At 38.4% G+C, this 17,126-nt stretch overlaps 1 protein-coding gene across 2 annotated transcripts in view; it reads left to right on the plus strand.

The window, feature by feature from the left end:
- Positions 1-901: 901 nt before the first annotated feature.
- LMAN1 (lectin, mannose binding 1) overlaps positions 902-17,126 on the plus strand; it is a 33,992-nt gene continuing 17,767 nt past the window's right edge. For both annotated transcript variants that reach the window (XM_008013913.3, XM_008013914.3), the window contains exons 1-8: positions 902-1,147; positions 4,367-4,521; positions 4,604-4,711; positions 5,446-5,507; positions 6,724-6,823; positions 11,504-11,627; positions 13,161-13,219; positions 14,252-14,384. In XM_008013913.3, the coding sequence (XP_008012104.3) occupies positions 934-1,147; positions 4,367-4,521; positions 4,604-4,711; positions 5,446-5,507; positions 6,724-6,823; positions 11,504-11,627; positions 13,161-13,219; positions 14,252-14,384 (955 nt within the window). In that variant the 5' untranslated portion in view covers positions 902-933. The remainder of the gene's footprint in view (positions 1,148-4,366; positions 4,522-4,603; positions 4,712-5,445; positions 5,508-6,723; positions 6,824-11,503; positions 11,628-13,160; positions 13,220-14,251; positions 14,385-17,126) is intronic.

Here is a 17,126-nt window from a genome sequence, read left to right on the forward strand (position 1 = left end):
ATAAAGAGCCATGTGTAAAAACGATATAAATCATACTGCTGTTTCTTGGACTTGAAAAACTCAGCATGACACATTTTTGAAAAACAAAACTTCGACCATGAATATTTTGACGATGTATTTTCCTAAGCAAGGGAAAGAAGGGTCCCCTTTAAAATACAGAACGTATTCACTGAGTGGAAGACCGATCCTATCTCAAACGTCCAGGTTCTACAGATGCCTGGGTCCATAGCACATTATCCCTCTCACCAAAACCAAACCAAACTCAGTTTCATTTGAATGCACTATTGCCATAGTTTCAAAATTTGGAAAGCTCTTGGAATTAAATTTTGAGATGTAAAGGTTGGCTGACAAATTCACAGAAACCCTCTTTCCGACACCAACTCATAAACCCTGAGGCATCCTACAACCCCCGTGGGTGCTGGTTCCTAGTTTGAAATGCTCTAACACAGGTTGGTGGAGCTCAGTGGGCTGGGACCATAAGCATTCGGGATTGTACCACTGAAAAACCGATGTCACATCAAAAGGAAAGCCTTTCTTCTAATATACTGAAAACGTTTTGTAGAGGCTGGGTCCACAAGTCTTAGGGCTAGCCAATTCCTGCTCCCAGATAGTCTAAGAAGCCAGAGAAAACTCCCTGCAGGTAAAGACCCATCCGCGCCTCCCGCACACTCGGCCGCGCCGGAAGGGAAGGTTGGAGTCCTTTCCCCGCCCCCGGGGAAAGGACCGCACGGCCCCAGACCCACCCCCTGCGCGTGGCCCCGCCCACAGTTGCTCCGGCCTTGCGGCCGCGGGGAAATCCGAGGCCGGGGGCGGGGCTCACCCCTTGCCCTTGGGGGTCCCCCGGGCTCCACCAATCAGCGAGCGCCCTGTTGGCCATCCGCGGCCATCCGCGCCCCTCCCTCTCCCGCCCTCCTCCGCGTCCCAGAATCCAAGATGGCGGGATCCAGGCGAAGGGGTCTCCAGGCCAGAGTTCGGCCGCTGTTTTGCGCCTTGCTGCTGTCACTCAGTCGCTTCGTCGGGGGCGACGGCGTGGGAGGAGACCCCGCGGCCGGGTTGCCACATCGCCGATTCGAGTACAAATACAGCTTCAAGGGGCCGCACCTGGTGCAGAGCGACGGGACCGTGCCCTTCTGGGCCCACGCGGGGAGTAAGCCGAGGCAGAGGGATGGGGGCCGGGTTCCTCCCCGCCTTCCGCCGCCTCTTCGCCTTTCATCCGCGGCGACACTGGTGTGCTGAGGTTCCCGTTCCAGCCGCTGCACACCATATGCGCTGTGGAGGGGACCCTCTTGGCATCCCCTCCGCCGGGTCCCTCCTGGTTCGCACGGTTCCCTCCGCTTGTCCCCGAGTCTTTCCCTCACCCATTCTGTTCTCTCCCACCCGCCTGCTGTCTTCCCTTCTTTGATCTCGTCGGTACTTTCCGTTTGATCTAGAGGTGTTTGGTTACCTCTTACACTTCTAGCACTCAAACTCGCTTCTAGGTATCATGTTTCACAACGCCACGTCTCCAGGAGAAATGTGCCCTACCCCCGGTCATCCTAACCTGAGACAGTTCTAGAAGCCCCCTTACTTCCTTTCCCGCTCCCCTCCCCCGCCCCCATCCACTCTTTCTTTTCTCCGGTGTTAGCAATGGTTAATGCTTCGCTTGAACCCCATGCCCACTGACGGCTCCTGAGATGGCATATATTGGTATTAGAGTAATTTTTAAGTCTTTGTATGTCAGAAGACATTCTTACACTGTTGGAACTACACATTTTCCTCTCAGTGACTTGGTGTGGTCTTTGATCTTTTCTCTTGTAGTAACACATTATGTAACTTTTTAGAAGGGATGTATTTTTAGGGATTGATTGTTTCTGAACCTGAGACTAAGAATAGCATTACATTTTCAGCCCTTTAAAAAAACTGGAAACATTGAAATAATCTCTTGGGTTCATATTTTATTCACTGTCTGTGTTTGGCACTCTTGTAGCTAAGAGAACCTTGCTAGAGCTTTTACTTATGTGGAAGGAAACATATCTGCACTTTTTAGTGCTGATGTGTCAGATGTGTCACTGCTGACTAAGGAGTCAATCGTAGCACTTGGCATGACATAAGCTGTTCAGTGACCATCAGATATACCCTTTGAACAAATGGCAAATGCCTTTATATGAGATGAGGAGCTCTGGCTGTTTGAATTCTCTTTGTGTGTAATTAAGGAATCTTTTGTATAATAAGGGTTCTATACATCATTTTAGATTATCCGGTGCTTGAAACAAAATGTTTCATTTCTAGAAAGTAATTACTGAATAGGAAGCACCCTTTTAGGAAGGGCTGTTTCTCTCAAATTAATGTATAATTAAAAGGTATAGATTTCAATTTGACTTAATGACCAAGTCATTAAGTAGTTGAAGTAGAGTGCAGTTATTTTGTTACTCAGCAGTCATTTATTATGTGCCCATGCAGCGAGGGTGTATTACTGGGCATTTGTTATCAAGGTATCTATTCTTCATACACAAAGGTGATGCAAATGTTATCAAACACAAGTTTTTGGAGTTTTTTTTTTCTATTTGTGGAATGATGATGAATTATTCAGTAGTGTTGATAGATTTGTTCACAGATTTTCACTTCTACACATCTCCATAGCCTGCCTGTTCTTCTATCCCTTTGCTTTTTCTCTCACATACACTACATTAGCCAATTAGGAATGTTAATCAACTAGTCAAATGAGTTACCTTGACTTCCTTTACAGAGCCATAACCAGCTAATCTGTTCTACTGCAGAAATGTCAAGATACTGTACCAGTAAATTAAAGCTGTGTGGCTAGAATGAATTTGAAACAAAGTATTAGTATTTTAGCCATGATTTATCTGGCTACTGGCTCTAGGAATCCCTGCTATGGACATCCCTTGCTTTCACTGTCACTGTAGTTTTTACATAAGCCTCACTGTAACTACATTGATCATTTTGTTCTTTTCATTTTGCTCTGCAATTCGTTACTTCAAAAAGCTTAAAAGTAGAGAAATTTAAGATCTAGTTTAAACACAGCCCTTTACCTTCAACCCCAAATTAAGACCAAATCTATGGCGTTTCTCTTTCTTACCTCGAATATTCCTTTAGTACATATCCTTACGCCCGTAAGGGCAAAAAATGATAATTTGTAACCCTTTATAGCTCTCAGAGCTCTTTGACTTTCATTCTCTGATTTGATCCTTAGTAGGCAAGGCAGGTGTTATCTGTTTTATAGATGAAAAACTGATACTCAGAAAGGTTAAGGTTTTTGAAAAAGGATACATAAGTAGTAAGTGTCAGTGAAGTTGAACTCAAATCTAGGTCTTCCGATTCTGTGTTCAGTCTCTTTCCATGATGGCCACACCCCCATCCTTTGAATATTTGAAAGTAACAGTGAGCAAACAGTGACTGATCCTACTAAAGTATCTCAGCTTTCCTTCTAGTCAATTTTTTTCTACCTGTAAAGTGATATTACAGTTACAGTTGTTGTATTTCCCAGCCTGAGTTTCAGAATTAGTTAATATCTGAGAGCTAGAATTGTCCAAATTTTAAGTCTGATAGGCCTTTGGTAATTACCTAGTCTAATAGGAGAAATAGCTAACATTTATTGAAACATTTAAAGCTACTTATATAGGCACTTAAATACTTATGAGGCTGTTCAAGAAATGGAGTAACTTGCCTACAGATCAAACAGCTAGTAAGTAGTAGAGCTGGGGCTTGAACCTAGCCTGGAGAGGTAAACCACCGTTTTAGGGATCACTATTTTCTCTGAGAATATGCTGAAGAATTGCTTATTGAAGTTCAGTTGACCCTCTCCATGGAAGAATGTATATAAGTACAGTATTTTGCATATAACTTTTAGGGTGTTTATGGAATGATTGAGCCTAGCTCCTTCGTTTTACAGGTAAACATATGGTGAACCCAAGAGAGTAAGAATTATTTGCTCAAAGTCACACAGCTGAACTGAGACTAGGAACAAGTCTTTTGATTCCTAGTGGTATGTTCTCTTCACACTGTTTGAGCTTTCTAACCTTTGTAAACTAGTAAAATACATTGCAGCTTTTTTAAAAGTACAAATTTTTAAGGTTTAAAAAAGAATATTATGAGAATCAGATAGTTTGCCTTAAAGTCATAATTCCCTTTCTCCCACCCACTGTCCCTGGAATTTGTAGTGTATGAATGTAGCTTTATTTATTTATTTTTATAAGGGAGGTGTTAGCCCTAAACTTTTAAAGTTGAAGCTGTTAACATGAAACTTTTTTCCTAATAATTATTGTACAGGTTACTAAGTCTCTGTAGGTATATTTAGCAGTTTGGAAATGATTCATTGAGTTTTACCTAATTATAACTTACAGCTTTTCTTCCCTGATTTCTGTTCTAGATGCTATTCCAAGTTCAGATCAAATTCGAGTGGCACCATCTTTAAAAAGCCAAAGAGGCTCAGTGTGGACAAAGGCAAAAGCAGCCTTTGAGAACTGGGAAGTTGAGGTGACATTTCGAGTGACCGGAAGAGGTCGAATTGGAGCTGATGGCCTAGTATGATCATTTCTTTAACTTAGGAAATGTATATAAATGCATATACCACTAGCCTCTAACTTTTCCTGTTATATATTTTCAGGCAATTTGGTATACAGAAAATCAAGGCTTGGAGGGCCCTGTGTTTGGATCAGCTGATCTGTGGAATGGTGTTGGAATATTTTTTGATTCTTTTGACAATGACGGAAAGGTATATTTATTGTCAGGACTGTTACCCACTTTAATATGTCTACCAACAGAGTTAGGCTGTGAGAAATAATAGCTTATTTAATGCTTTCATCAGTTTCATAGTACAGAACTCCCCAAGCTATATGGTAAATATGATAATTAGTCTTTATATAGCTGGAAATTTATCAGTTTAATTTACATATGCGTAATTTTTTGTACATCAACTTGAGGGCATACTAGAGCCCTGAGTCTCAACTTTGCAGTGACCCCTGCTCCCATGGCCCTATTGAATGGATGAATACAAATCTTTAGACGTAGGTGGGGAAAACAGTAGTGCTTAGAAGACTCTTACCAGTTTATTTACATAAGAACATCCAAATGCATGACTATTGCTAGCTCACATATTCATATCTGGTCATATGTTAATCATTGTTTTTGATTGGGCCTATTTTTCTAAAGATCTCCCCTAAAACGGTTAAGATCAAAATGTACTTACATATTGGAAACATTAGCTTGTGGCTTAGCAGCCTTAAGGTTGATGATCTTCCCATCAGCTGGTTGTTTCTCTATTAATTTTCAGGGGTGATTGTTAGCAATTTAAAGAACTTTAGTAATTCCTTGAGTGCCAAGGCCAGGTTATTTTAAAAATTTGAGTCCTAGATTCTTAGATACATAAGTCACTTCATAGTACATCAAGAATGATGTAGAATGCTTTGAGTAAAGACATTTTCAAAAATTTGTTTTCTTTATTTTTAGAAAAATAATCCTGCTATAGTAATTATAGGCAACAATGGACAAATCCATTATGACCATCAAAAGTGAGTGTGTATTTTTTACATTACTCTTGATTTCAGCTTCTTTTTGGAATCCTTGTGAAATATATTGTTTCAAATCTGAACACTTTCCAAATGAAAAAAATACTGTTCTTTTTCTTGAGACATATTTTGTAATTTAGTAAAAAGGTTTTATTTGGTTGTGTTCTAACGTTCTATCTGTGGACCATCTCAGATTCAAATATAGTATGTGTTTTTAATTTAACCTCAAATTATTTAATATTATACTTTTGAAACTTATTTGATATTATACTTTTGAAAGTTTATAGACTGTTCCTGGCTCTCATTGATGCCGCTGATCATGCATTTTTGTTTTCATTAAAAGGGATCTTTAAAAAAATAAAGTTGAGCCTTGATTATTAAGGCTGATGATTAAGCAATTTATGCCATCTTATTTAACTTCAATATTGCATTATTGAAAGACTCAGTGGTTTGCAGAGATTCTAAGTGTTCTAAGTCAACCCTCTGTATTTATGTGTTCCGTATCTGTGGATTCAACCAACTGCAGATCAAAAATAATACAAATTATTTTGTATATGCGACAAGATTACAAATTTTAATATACAGTATAACAACTATTTACAGAGCATTTACATCGTATTAGGTGTGATAAGTAATCTAGAGATGATTTAAAGTATACATGAGGATGTGTGCAAGTTGTATGTAAATACTATGCCATTTTATATAAGGGACTTCAGCATCTGAGGATTTTGGTATCCACAGGGGTCCTGGAACCAATGCCCTGTGGATGCTGAAGGATGACTGTATATTTATAATGTATATAAATTAGGTATGTATGTTTTTTATTTTCACGTGTTTGTTGTATAGGAAATAGCTTTTAGCCAGCGAACTGTAAGAAAGATGACTTATCCATACTGTTTTTCTGCCTTGGTGAGTTTCAGCCCTGGTAGTTCATCATAACTCCCTGTGGAGCTATTTAAAATGGAGGTGCCTAGGCCACCTCCTTTTGATTCTGCTTCAGTTGATTTGGAGTGGAATCTACATGTTAAAAGCCCAGTGGGTGATTGATGTTTTTGCCCTAGGGTAGAGATTCACTGCCTTAGTCTCATGTAGTCTTTTGAGTAAATAAAATAAAATAACTCAAGGCTTTTTCATAACTTGGTATTATTTTAATCTTCCTGAATTTTTAAATATTGAAAAGCTGAGTGTCTTCTTTGTTTTTCTTTCTCTTATACTATAGTGATGGTGCTAGTCAAGCTTTAGCAAGTTGCCAGAGGGACTTTCGTAATAAACCCTATCCTGTCCGAGCAAAGATTATCTATTACCAGAAAACACTGACAGTAAGTAACATTTATTTAGAGAGAATCAAATAAACATTGTTATAGTATGACTTTCCATGTTGAATTTTTGATAGATATTAAATGCACTTAAATTTGGATATTGCTTACATACTCATCATTGTTACTCTAAGACAGCAGAAGAGTGGTCATCTGTTGTAAACCCCTGATGGTAGGTTTCCATTTAGTCAGTAAATGTTTAAGCACCCTACTGTATAGCATATGTGAGAGATACATATATCGATCGATCGACAGATAATCTCCAAGCCTTTAGGATATAAATATGAGTAAGACAGACAGACTTTCTCCCCAGAGAGCTTATAGCCTAACAGAGGACACACATATGTAGCATTCCTATGCTGTGTGATAAACGCTACGTTGCAGACACTATCAAGCGGTCCTGTGATTAGAATCCTGTAACCGCCAGGTGGAGGTGGGGAAGGGCAGGAACATTTTCTCAGGGTTGAGCTGTGCCCTACAACTTCCTTTTCTCAGGAAGTTCCTGGGTAGGGGGAAGAGGGTGTGTGTGTGTGTGTGCGTGCACGCAAGTGAGTGGGTGTACTCCAAGCATAGAAAGCAGGCATAGGCACTTGAGAGAACTTGAAATATTTTGGAAAGGCATGTAATTTGGTATGGCTGGGAGATAGAAGAGATCAGTGAGCAGTGAGGTTGAAAGGTTGGCAGTAACAGGCGTTGCACAACTTCCTGTAGTTTATCCTATAAGAAACTTTTAAAAATGTTTAAAGGGTTTTAAGCAGGAAAAGAAATGAGCAGATTTGCGATTTAGAAAGATGACTTAGGTCCCAGTATTCTTAGTACCTGTTTTCTTGGGGTTGGGGGTGAACACAGTTGTTGAGTCAAGGATAGTTCCTGAATCTAGCCAGTTGGACAGCTAATTGGTACTATTTACTAGCAAAGCAGCAGCACATTTGTTTGTGTTTTATCTGTTTGGGGGAGGAATGGGAAATCAGAGGGTTGTTAATGAGTTTAGTTGTAGATAAATTGAGGTTAGGGTAATATATAGGTGGATATATCTGACTGGCAATTATGATAACTAAGATCACTATGCATTGTAAACTTTGCTTTTTAAAGATGCCATCAATACCTGGTTATATAATACTTAAAAGCAAAAAAACATAGTGTATGAATTTTTCTTTCACCTAAATTATGAGCTAGCCTTACACTCCTGGGTCTAAAACTCTGAGATTAGTTGGAAAACTATATTGGCTCAGTCTTAATTCCAAGCTAATTTAGAGATCTTAGAATAGAGCAAGTATCCAGTCTATTATGATTGACTTGGGTTTTAATTCCACTGTAATTATTCACCCTGTACAGTTTCATTAGAGTCATCAGTAAGTCTTGCTTACCTGCATGTGGCAAAGCCCAGACATCAAGCATGGTGGGTGCAGACTGCCCATGTGACCCAACATCGTGAGTCTGTGAGCCCTGGCAGTGCTCCAGAACAATAACCTTGCAAAATGTACTCACCAAAAAGGGTTCCACAATTGGATGAGATTGGGCACTACTCTACATATTAGCACATTAAAGATTTCTTTATGAAGGATCCTTTATAAAGAAAGGATAAGTAAACCTTTATTAAACCTCATGTTTCCCAGACTGACTTAACTATGGAATTCTTTTTCACCTAATATCTATGAGTGATCATGGAGCTAGTGTTTTCACCTGATACCTATGAGTGATCATGGAGCTAGTGTTTTCACCTAATATCTATGAGTGATCATGGAGCTAGTGTTTTCACCTAGTATCTATGAGTGATCATGGAGCTAGTGTTTTCACCTAGTATCTATGAGTGATCATGGAGCTAGTGTTTTCACCTAATATCTATGAGTGATCATGGAGCTAGTGTTTTCACCTGATATCTGTGAGTGATCATGGAGCTAGTGTTTTCACCTAATATCTATGAGTGATCATGGAGCTAGTGTTTTCACCTAGTATCTATGAGTGATCATGGAGCTAGTGTTTTCACCTAGTATCTATGAGTGATCATGGAGCTAGTGTTTTCACCTAGTATCTATGAGTGATCATGGAGCTAGTGTTTTCACCTAGTATCTATGAGTGATCATGGAGCTAGTGTTTTCACCTGATATCTATGAGTGATCATGGAGCTAGTGTTTTCACCTGATATCTATGAGTGATCATGGCGCTAGTGTTTTCACCTGATATCTATGAGTGATCACGGAGCTAGTGTTTTCACCTAGTATCTATGAGTGATCATGGAGCTAGTGTTTTCACCTAATATCTATGAGTGATCATGGAGCTAGTGTTTTCACCTGATAGCTATGAGTGATCATGGAGCTAGTGTTTTCACCTAGTATCTATGAGTGATCATGGAGCTAGTGTTTTCACCTAGTGTCTATGAGTGATCATGGAGCTGGTGTTTTCACCTAGTATCTATGAGTGATCATGGAGCTGGTGTTTTCACCTAGTATCTATGAGTGATCTTGGAGCTGGTGTTTTCACCTAGTATCTATGAGTGATCATGGAGCTAGTGTTTTCACCTAGTGTCTATGAGTGATCATGGAGCTAGTGTTTTCACCTAGTATCTATGAGTGATCATGGAGCTGGTGTTTTCACCTAGTATCTATGAGTGATCATGGAGCTGGTGTTTTCACCTAGTATCTATGAGTGATCATGGAGCTAGTGTTTTCACCTGATATCTATGAGTGATCATGGAGCTAGTGTTTTCACCTAATATCTATGAGTGATCATGGAGCTAGTGTTTTTAAGTACACGTTTTGGAGAGACTGCCTGGACACCTGACTGCTACTTATTGGTTCTCGCCTCTCTGTGCATTTGCTCAGTCTGGTAATAATTCCTTTTCTTTCTACTTGGTAAAGTCATACTCAGCTTTGAGCACACAAATTCAGATCCCTTTTCCATCAGATTTCCTAAACAGCTCATAATGATCTGTCTCTCCTAAACTCTTATTTTTTTTTCTCTAATGCTTATTTGGCCTTGAGATGTGTTGTATTGACTTGCCTATTAACTATATGTATGTCTCTTCTTATCAATATGATTGTAAACTTCTCACAATAGGCATTATATCCTATATTTCTTCTAGTTCCTAATATTGTACCCATGTTAAGTACTCAAGAAGTGTTTATTTTAATGACTACTTTCACCCTAGCTTGTCCCAGTTGTTTCCACATTGGAGAGGAAAACAAAGTAAGAGGAGGTTGGAAGCAATAAGTGCTGTTGGTGGGGGAAACACATTCAAAGCAAGAGATCTTCAATATTGCAAGTGTAGTCTTTAACAATGGTTTGAAACCATAAGGTGAATAAGGAAGGTTATTGATGATCTCATAAAGAAGTATTAATCAGCAGACAGTTTGTACCTAGGCTTTCAGTTACAGTCCTTCCTAACATTCCTGCTAACTCAGAGTACAGTGAAATGTGTTACGTCCTTTAAAAAAAAAAATTGGAACTAGACAAGACTTCTGATGGATTTTCAGTTTGTTAGAAATCAAGGAGAAAAATACTGAACGATTTGAGGATTTTAATATTGTAATTTGAATGTAATAACCCACAGTCTTTTTAAGACTCAAAGGCAAATAACTTCCTGATTGTTGATTCTAATTTAAAAGGCTCTGTGGCGGAGGACCAGTTGTAAATGATGTAAAATGAAATAGGAATATTACTAAACAGAGGAAACAAATATTAATATAAACCAAATTCTAAATGATCTTTTAAAATTAATTATTTTAAACTACTTTTTAGTTCACATTTCCATCCTACAGTATATAGAGAGTAACTCTTCATATTGACAGATTTTATTCTCTTGCTGAAAATTTGAACAGAATACTATAACATTTTGCCTCTGTGACTGAATCTTAAGTCTCTGACAAAATTTTGACTCTAGAAGTAATGACACAAATGCCCTTACTCTGGTGCCATGGGCCTACTCCTGCATCCACCCTGAACCTCAGTGACTGTTGTTTAGGGTGGGACTCGTGAGAGGGTTGTTAGAAGTGAAATGTATTGAAGAAGCTGAACCACTGCTTGACTGGGATAATGAGAAAAGCATTCATGTGTCAGGTGGTCCAGTGCTTGCCTAGGATTCTAAGATTCTGCCAAGAAATTTAGGGTCATTCCTTCAAATACACATTTTGCAGAGTAGAAACATACATCTTTTTAGTTTTTTCCTTCTGTGCCTTGTCAGTGTGACTTCTGTCACTTTTGCTCTCTGCTAACCTGTGACAGTCCAGTTACCTCACTAATTTAATGCAGAGGAGCTCACTACTTGTTGAGACAATCTATTTAATTTTCAACCAGCAGCAGATAAAATTGTAAATTTAACCTCTTGGTTTTAGCTGTCACTGGAATCTGAAAACAAGTCTGATCCCTCTACTGCATGAACCATTCCAAGAGAGTAATGGTGACTCCCTAGGTCTTCTTGAGAGAAGGTGAACCATATTCCATTTTAGAAAGGTTTTCATAGAAAGTTAGCAGATTTTTCTCTCTTTTAACTTTTGACACATAGTGGGGCAAAAATTTTTTTAAGTAAAAGGTATTATACATTGACACCAAGTAAAAAACATTATTTAAAATTACCGTTTGTAATTAATGAAATAAAATTGAATAGTATTAGTCATAAAATGGATTAATTGAAATATATTTTCTAATGTCTTTTGTAAAAGCTATAGCTACGATATATCTTTCTAGGTAATGATCAATAATGGCTTTACACCAGATAAAAATGATTATGAATTTTGTGCCAAAGTGGAAAATATGATTATCCCTGCACAAGGGCATTTTGGAGTATCTGCTGCAACTGGAGGTCTTGCAGGTAAATCTTGCAGTCTGATAATATTAAAAGTTTGTGAATTGTGTTTTATTGGGAATTGTGTATTAGGGATATGTAGACTTGTTTATACCAATAACTTTTTAAGACTGTTTGGAACCTTCGCATTGCCTGCTGTGCCAGTCTTTTGGTCTGTTGAGATTGCTTATTTTCTACTTATATTGTTCTGTAGGTGTACAGTTAACTGGGGCTGTATACAAGTGTGTAAATTAGATCATCAGTTTGGGCGCTATTTTATAGTGAAGGAGATATATTTAAAGTAAAGGCTATCAAAGTCAGCAGGCTTAAAGGCTGCAGATCAAACCGCATGACAATTAACTAAAATGGCAATCTTGGCTAGTCACATCCACAAAAAGGTTAATTGCCAAGTGTTTTAGGATCCTGATCATTGTCACATCACATATAAATGAATTTGGCAACCTAAGGAAAGGTTATTTGGCACCTAAACTTTAAACAAAAACATAGTTACCATTTTTTTCCACATAAGGTGACAAATTACCATTCAATGTCAATGCCATTTTATGTTTATATGATACATTGTAGTTTTAAATATTTTCAAATACATGAATTGTTCCAGACAACCCAGAGAAGAAGGGAGGGAAGATCATATTTTCCATATTTTTAGAAGAACTTGCCAAATTTTAGGTGAAAGAAATTTCTGAAGATCGTATGGCCAATTAATGGTCAGCCCCAGGCAGGACTCGGCCTGAATTTCTGACTCTAGGTTCAGTGCCCTATTACATAACACAGTTTCTTAATCTACACTACAGTATTGTAGTTTTCTTTTTAATCTGTCTACATCTCTAGGTTCCATAAAAACAGTACAAAGCATAAAGATTGCTGTACGCTTGATATTAATTGCTCTTGATTGGTGGATGCGACTAGCCAGGATTGGTATTTTAGTTAAGAGTTAGAAGGTTTGATTTACTGAGCTGGTGCTTTTGGCTTAAACAGCTTGAATTTGATTTTTTGATACAATTTTCAGTAAGATAAAATTATTAATATCTTCCATGTGAGAGAAACAAATAAGAAAGTAAGACAAAAAGTGGTATGCGCTCTAAGAAAGGTTCAGAGACGTACAGGTACCGGCAGTATGTGGAGACCAGGATTTTGTCTCATTTGTCTGGGACGTTGTCCGTGAAGGAGATATGTGGGAAACCATGGAGGATCTTGGTACCAGAATAAGGAGTTTGGACTTCTTTTGACCCTTCATTTGTTTGTTCATTTCTTATCAGACATTGATTAAACATCTGTTATATGTTAAGCATTGCTAAATGTTCTGATTTAGGGTTTAAGAAAGTGAGTTTTGGATTATTTCTAATATAAATCTTTCAGGTGAATTTTTGTCTCTAAGCTCACAAGGTGCCATTGCCCTTACCAAATTAGAGCTAATTTTTGTTAATTCCCTCCCTGGTTATTGTTATTTAAAGCAATAAATATTGATAAAATACATTTACAATGATAAAAGTAATCTCCTATGGAACTTTTTCAGACTTTTTTTTTTTTTTTAATTTGTAGATGACCATGATGTCCTTTCTTTTCTGACTTTCCAGTTGACTGAACCTGGAAAAGAGCCGGTAATTTTACACATTTTTTCAAAAACTTTATCAGTTTAGTGGTTTTGCCTTTTAGCTGAATGTTTGGGAAGACTAACTTAGGTTTGGATCGTTTCTGCCAGTTACTGCTGTATGGTCTTGTGCAAGTGACTGAACCTCTGTAACGCTTCATTTCTTAATTGCTAAAACAGAGATACTTGTACTGGCCACCTCAGGATACTGAAGGATTGAGACCGTGCACTTACAGCAAGTGCTCAGTAAATGGTAGTGGTTATTATTAGAGGCAAGAGTAGGCTGGGTGCAGTGGCTCACGCCTGTAATCCTAGCATTTTGGGAGGCCGAGATGGGCAGATCACCTGAGGTCAGGAGTTTGAGACCAGCCTGACCAACATGGTGAAACCCCCGTCTCTACTAAAAAATACAAAATTAGCCGGGTGTGGTGGTGCACACCTGTAGTTCCAGCTGCTCAGGAGACTGAAGCTGGAGAATCGCTTGAACCTGGGAGGGAGAGGTTGCAGTAAGCTGAGGTGAAGACACTGCACTTCAGCCTGGGCGACAGAGTAGGACTCCATCTCAAAAAAGAAAAAAAAGGGGGGACCCAGTGCAGTGGCTCACGCCTATAATCCTAACACTTTGGGAGGCCGAGGTGGGCAGATTTCTTGAACTGAGGGGTTCAAAACCAGCCTGGATGACACAGTGAAACCCCGTCTCTACTAAAAAATACAAAAAAATTAGCCGTGCCTGGCGGCAGGCACCTGTTATCCCAGCTACTCGGGAAGCTGAGGAAGGAGAATTGCTTGAACCTGGGAGGCAGAGGTTGCAGCAAGCCAAGATCACGATTCTGCGCTCTAGCCTGGGTGACAGAGTGAGACTCTGTCTCAAAAAGAAAGAAAGAGTAAATTTGCTATCATTTAAGTCAAGAAGGAATGTATTTTTATGTTAACCTTTCAGCTAGTGGTAGAATAGTTAAAATGAGAAAAATAACATATATAGAGGTATCTGAATGATTTTCTTATCTTTTTTATGATCTATTCCAAAACTCCAAAAAAAAAGCCCACACCAGATAAAGAAATTTCAGAAAAGGAAAAAGAAAAGTATCAGGAGGAATTTGAGCACTTTCAACAAGAATTGGATAAAAAAAAAGAGGAATTCCAGAAGGGCCACCCCGACCTCCAAGGGCAGCCTGGTGAGTTGTAGCGAAGCTGACATGGGTGCCGCAGCAGGGCTGGGGACTGATGATCACGGACGCTTGAGTCTCTGTTGCCTGGCTCATCCCTGCTCTCTGAACGGGCACATTCCAAGTGATTTCTGGAAACAATTTAGGAGCAAATCTTTAGTCTTTAAGAGTCGGGAGACTGGCATTTTTGCCAGTGAGAATGTGGCTTAGTCATGTATGAAATAGAGAGTACCATGGTTATTTGGACAAATGGAACCACTAGAGTCAAAGCTCCCTAACAACAGGGATTTCGTTTGCTGTATTCACTGCTGTGTCCACTAAGCCTAAAAAGAAGTCCAAAACAATGCTAACCTAGTAGTTCAGGTTCAGTAAATATTTTTTGAATGAAATCATCAAAAGTTTGTGTTTTTGCTTTTAGTGACACATATTTACCTTATAGTGTGGAGGTAATCCTTAAAATCTATCAAAACTGTTATGAAAGTAATGTGACATGATACCTGCTTCTCCTCCCCATACTACTCAATAGAATCCTGGACTGTATAGATGAAAATTATAAAATACTAGTCTAAGCCAGTGTTATTAAGAACTTGAGTGTGCTAATGTCAAAAAGAAAACATTTTAAGGCCAAATTGAGGGACTTTATATTATCTGCTAGCTTTTTATGTGAATTGTTCCCCGGCAGCATAAGGGATCAAAGGTGTACTTAATAAAGGCTGTGGCTAGCATTTGAACTCTATGTAGTATGCAGTTCTCTTAATGATCAACAGTATGAGTCAGACTTAATGAATTGAAAAATGAATCATAAAGGTCATTCTTATTTTGAATTTGTTTTAAACATCATCACATACAATTTGTGAGTATATCCTGAAGCTGACTGTAGTGTTTGAAAAGTATGGTTTGGTAAATTTTGACAAATGTGTATACCCGTTTAACCATCACCCAGATCAGTATGCGGAACATTTTTATCATCCCAGAAAGTTCCCTCATGCCTCCTTAAAGTTAGCCACCTTCTCCACAGAGCCCATCACTATTTTTATTGTTATCACTGTAGATTAGTTCTGCCTATTCCTATAAGTAGAATCACAAGTGCATATGAAAGAGAAATATTTTTCCATTTTTATTTTATTTAACTTTTTATGTATTTAGGGGGTACAAGGGCAGATTTCTTACATGCTTCTGTCACATAGTGGTGAAGTTTGGGGATTTGGTGTACCTCTCACCCTAATGAACGTGGTACTCAGTGGGTAATTTTCAACCTTCATTCACCTCCCACATTTTGTAGTTTCCAGTGTCCGTTATTCTACTCCATATGTCCATTTGTACCCATTGTTTAGCTTTCACTTATAGGTGAAAATATATGGTATTTGACTTTCTAAGTCATTTCACTTGGGATAATGGCTTCCAGTTCCATCCATGTTGCTGCAAAATACATGATTTCATTCTTATTTTATGGCTGAGTAGTAGTCTATAGTATATACACACATATATATGCACACATGCCACATTTTCTTTATCAAGTTCTCTGTTGATGGACACTTAGGTTGATTCGATATCTTTGCTGTTTTAAACAGGGCTGCGATGAATGAGTGCAGGTATCTTTTTGATATAATGATTTCTTTCCCTTTGGGTAAATACCCAGTAGAGTAGTGGAATTGCTGGATCAAACGGTAATTCTAATTTTAGTTCTTTGAGAATTCTCCATACTATTTGCTGTGAAGGTTGTACTAACTTACATTCCCACCAACAGCATACAAGCATTCTCTTTTCTCCACATCCTTGACAACATCTGTTGTCTTTTGACTTTTTAGTAATGACCATTGTGATTTGTGTAAGATAGTATCTCATTGTGGTTTTAATTTGGATTTTTTTGATGATTAGTGATGTTGAGCATTTTTTCATTTATTTGTTGGCCACTTGTGTGTCTTCTTTTGAAAAATGTCTGTTCATGCTCTTTGCCCAGTTTTTTAATGGGCTTTTTGTTTTTCTCTTGAGTTGTTTGAGTTCCTTGAAGATTCTGGATATTAGCCCTTCGTTGGATGCATAGTTTGCAAATATTTTATCCCATTCTGTAGGTTAGATTACTGTGTTGATTGTTTCTTTTGCTGTGTAGAAGCTTTTTAGTTTTAAGTCCCATTTGTCTATTTTTGTTTTTCTTGTGTTTGCCTTTGAGGACTTGGTCTAAATTCTTTACCTAGGCCAATATGCAGAAGAGTCTCTCCTCAGTTTTCTTTTAGGATTTGTATGGTTTCAGGTGTTGTGTTTAGATCTTTAATCCATCTTGAGTTAATTTTTGCATATGGTGAGAAGTGTGGGTCCACTTGCATTCTTCTATTTATAGCTATTCAATTTTTTCAGCACTGTTTATTGAATAGGGTGTCTTTTCCCCAGTGTATATTTTTGTTGACTTTGTTGAAGATAAGTTGGTTGTAGGTCTGTGGGTTTATTTCTTCGTCCTCTGTTCTGTTCCATTGACTTATGTGTCTGTTTTCATACCAGTATTGTGCTGGTCTGGTTACTTTAGCCTTGTAGTATAATCTGAAGTCAGGTAATATGATGCCTCCAGGTTTATGCCTTTTGCTTAGCATTGCTTTGGCTATTTGGGCTCCTTTTTGTTCCGTATGAATTTTAGGAATTTTTTTCTAATTCTGTGAAAAATGACATTAGTAATTTGATAGGGAGTGTCTAGAACTAGTAGATGGCTTTGGGCATTATGGTCCTTTTAACAATATTGATTTCTTCCAATTCATGAGC

Source organism: Chlorocebus sabaeus, chromosome 18 (genome assembly GCF_047675955.1).
Source record: "Chlorocebus sabaeus isolate Y175 chromosome 18, mChlSab1.0.hap1, whole genome shotgun sequence".
NCBI lineage: Eukaryota > Metazoa > Chordata > Mammalia > Primates > Cercopithecidae > Chlorocebus > Chlorocebus sabaeus.